General features: G+C 39.5%; 1 protein-coding gene across 1 annotated transcript; it reads right to left on the bottom strand.

Moving 5' to 3' along the window:
- Positions 1 to 1,671: 1,671 nt before the first annotated feature.
- Positions 1,672 to 2,595, bottom strand: LOC127812723 (uncharacterized). The gene is made up of 2 exons (XM_052353246.1): positions 2,460 to 2,595; positions 1,672 to 2,240 (listed from the first exon to the last, which is right to left on the bottom strand). Exons 1-2 carry the CDS (start codon positions 2,593 to 2,595, stop codon positions 1,672 to 1,674), a joined length of 705 nt encoding a protein of 234 aa, XP_052209206.1.
- Between the last annotated feature and the right edge of the window lie 651 nt (positions 2,596 to 3,246).

Below are 3,246 nucleotides of genomic sequence, written 5' to 3'. Positions count from 1 at the left end.
ATGCTGTGAATGAAAATTGGCCAGTATAAAATTCGATTGCTATGGGACTAGCAATGTTTAAGTTGGGGGGTGTGATTGATGCTCAAAAATGTCAAAATTTTATTATATTTTCACCCTTATTTTGACATTGAAATTGGCTTTAATTGAATATTTATATGCCTTTCGTGGTTATATGTAGATTTCCCAAATATATATATAATAATAATAAAATAGTAAGTAAATATAATATATAATATATAATAAATAAATATATATATAAATATAATACCTATATAAATATAAAACATATATATATCATATAAGTGCATGCGTGAAGCATATATATAATATAATAAATAAGCATATAATATATCATATAATATATATAATATTATAACATATTATAATGAATTAGAAGCAGCATGCGTGGACTTGGAGGCTTATCAAAGTCCAAAGCAAAAGAAGGCCCAGCTCCAAGCAAACCATGAAATTAAATTGGAATTAAAAAGGAAGCCCTGCTCCTGAAATCAACAGGCGCACAACAGCTTCAGCATGCGATCTTTTGTCAGAGCACGCGCAAATGACCGTAGTGGCACGCAATGTAATTTCTTCTTTGACGAGGGCCATTTGCAGGAGATGAATATATATATATCTATCGTCGGCTTCACAAAAAGAGATCCCCATCCACCATTTTAACTAGAATAAGGGAAAAGCTCACTGTTCTATTCCTTTCTTTTTGTTCTTAAATTCCAGTAGTTTTTTATTTCTTCATGTTGTTCTAGTGTTCTTCATTTCAGTTACTTACATTCTGTAGTTTTCGTTTCTGTTCTTTTTATTCTGTAACTTTAATTCATTGTTCATCTACATTTCTCTAATTTCAATTTCAGTATTTACATTCCAGAACTTTAATTCCTGTCTCTTTAATTTTTTCTTTGGAGATGTGTGGCTAAGCTTAAACTTGGGCCAAGGCGCGGACAGTGTCCAATGCCATAGATTTCCCAAGATAGCCGAACTTCAAATGCATTACCAGAAACCTGATTTAATTTGAATATTGCGCGTTCATTGAATTTTTGAATTTGGAGTGGAGCATAAGCCAAACTTAGAGTCTCCATGCTATGTATGGAGGTTACTTAAACTGGAGATGCTATCATATCCAAATCCAAATGGGTTATCTGATTATTGCATATTAACTGTATTTTAATTTATGGTAGTTGCTTAACGTAAAATCTCTCATACCATGTATGGAGATTGCTAGACCAAGAACTACCATCATCTTGAGATGCATTTTAATATCAAAACCTCAAATTAATTCAGACATATGTTTTTGGTACCTATCTATCTGTTGGAAAGTTATGGAATTGGCACTGAACATTGCCTTGACTCAAGACTTCTTACAGTTACAGTACTTCATTTTTGTTCACTTAAAATCAAATGAATTGGCCTGACAACCCAATTTATATTGTGGCTCTATTTTCATTTTATTAACGATCTCCCAGTGAATCGACTTTGACTTATCCAGAAAATTAAATTGTGTTACAGCGCACACTCGTACACTAGCGAGTATAAACGCCTTGTGCCTGCATGCTTGTTTCTTCTTTGTTTATTTTTGTATGTGTTTGTTTGAAATAAATGCACAAGGTTAAGCGCAGCCACCTGTCCAACCATGCACTGACCCTTGTGCCACCTCCCACACTAACAGCACAGTGGTTCCTTCCCCTGACTGTGTCCTTGCCCAGCTGCCCACTTTCCCTTCTTGCCATTAAAAGATGAACCAGCTCCTTTCTTGCTTGCTTGTATAGCTCTCCATTCATTACGGTCTCTCTCAACCACGTACGCCCGCTGGACAGCTACAGCATACTCCTTGCACTGAACTCCTCCGAAAGCATGGCGAATGTCAGCACGTGGTCCTCTCTGAAACTTAGAGGCCTTCTTCGCCTCTGTGGAAACCAACTCTGGAGCATATCGAGCCAAAGCTGTAAACTCCGCCTCATATTGTGCCACGGTCTTGCTACCTTGAACCAGATCGATAAACTCGTAGGTCTTTTGCTCTTGAACCCACGCTGGACAATAAGCTACATTAAACATCTGCTGGAACTCAGCCCAAGTCAGCCCCCTATCTCCAAATCTCTGGCGGGCAGTCTCCCACCATCTCTCAGCATCTCCTCGAAGCAAAAAGGTGCTAAGTCTAACCCGGAAATCATCTAAGCATCCAATTGAATGGTGATGCTTCTCAATTGCCAGCATCCAATTCTCCGCTGCGACTGCATCAGTGCCACCATGGAACTCGGGTGGTCAGAATGCCATGAAATCCTTCAGCAATTGGGTCCCATTATCTGTCACCACAACTGAAGCTGCTGGGGTGACTGGTACTACTGGAACGGCTGGTGGAACTCCTCCATTGCCTCTTGCCTCCTGAGGCTCTGGCCTCGCCTAGTTCGTGGCTATAGTATTCACCACTTGCATCAGTCCGGTCAACATGCCTTGCATCTCAGCCATTCCCCGTCGATACTCCTCACTAGTAAACTCTCTCGGTGTCTTATGTGTCTGCTCAAGAACCTCATCAGGAACTGTAGCAGGCTGACTACGAGTACGGGGTCGTCCTCTCGCATTACTCATCTCGCCTGCATCACCCCAAAGTGTTAGAAAATTCTATTTATTCGGGTCTAAACTACCCAACTGACAACTCGGGTTTTAACTCTACCCAATGGCCTATGTGTGTACGAGAGACTCAGACTCAAACCTTTGCTCTGATACCACCTGTAACGACCCGATCGAGTGATAGGAAGGACCGGAACAACTTACCCTGATGGGCCTACACGAACTTCCCAGGGGGGTCACCCATCCCTGGATTACCCCAGGTTAAGCACGCTTAACTTGGGAGTTCTTTGCCAACATTCAGCCCAAAAGGTATCCAGCTGGTGTTGTTTCCTTTCTTACACTATCCTCGATATATACTAACTTTTCTAGGCTCTTGGGGTATTACGCATAGCTTATCATAACTCACTGGATACTGATATACTACATGAATATATATATATATATACATATGCATGAACATACTGTCTGATTAAACTGGGAACCAAAACAAAGAGTCTTGGTATTTTGAGATCACTGAAGACATGGATCTTGAATTAAAACATTACAAGAAAGCTACTTGCTCATGACTTTACTGAATATGGGTATATATATATAAATATGAAAACGTATCTATTAACTGATACTGATAACACTTGAATACTAGAACAAAAATTTGGAATAACTGAGAAC

This window comes from Diospyros lotus, chromosome 11 (assembly GCF_014633365.1).
Source record: "Diospyros lotus cultivar Yz01 chromosome 11, ASM1463336v1, whole genome shotgun sequence".
In the NCBI taxonomy this organism is placed as follows: Eukaryota; Viridiplantae; Streptophyta; class Magnoliopsida; order Ericales; family Ebenaceae; genus Diospyros; species Diospyros lotus.
Note: the sequence above shows the minus strand (reverse complement) of the source record. Positions and strands in the feature narration are given on the sequence as shown.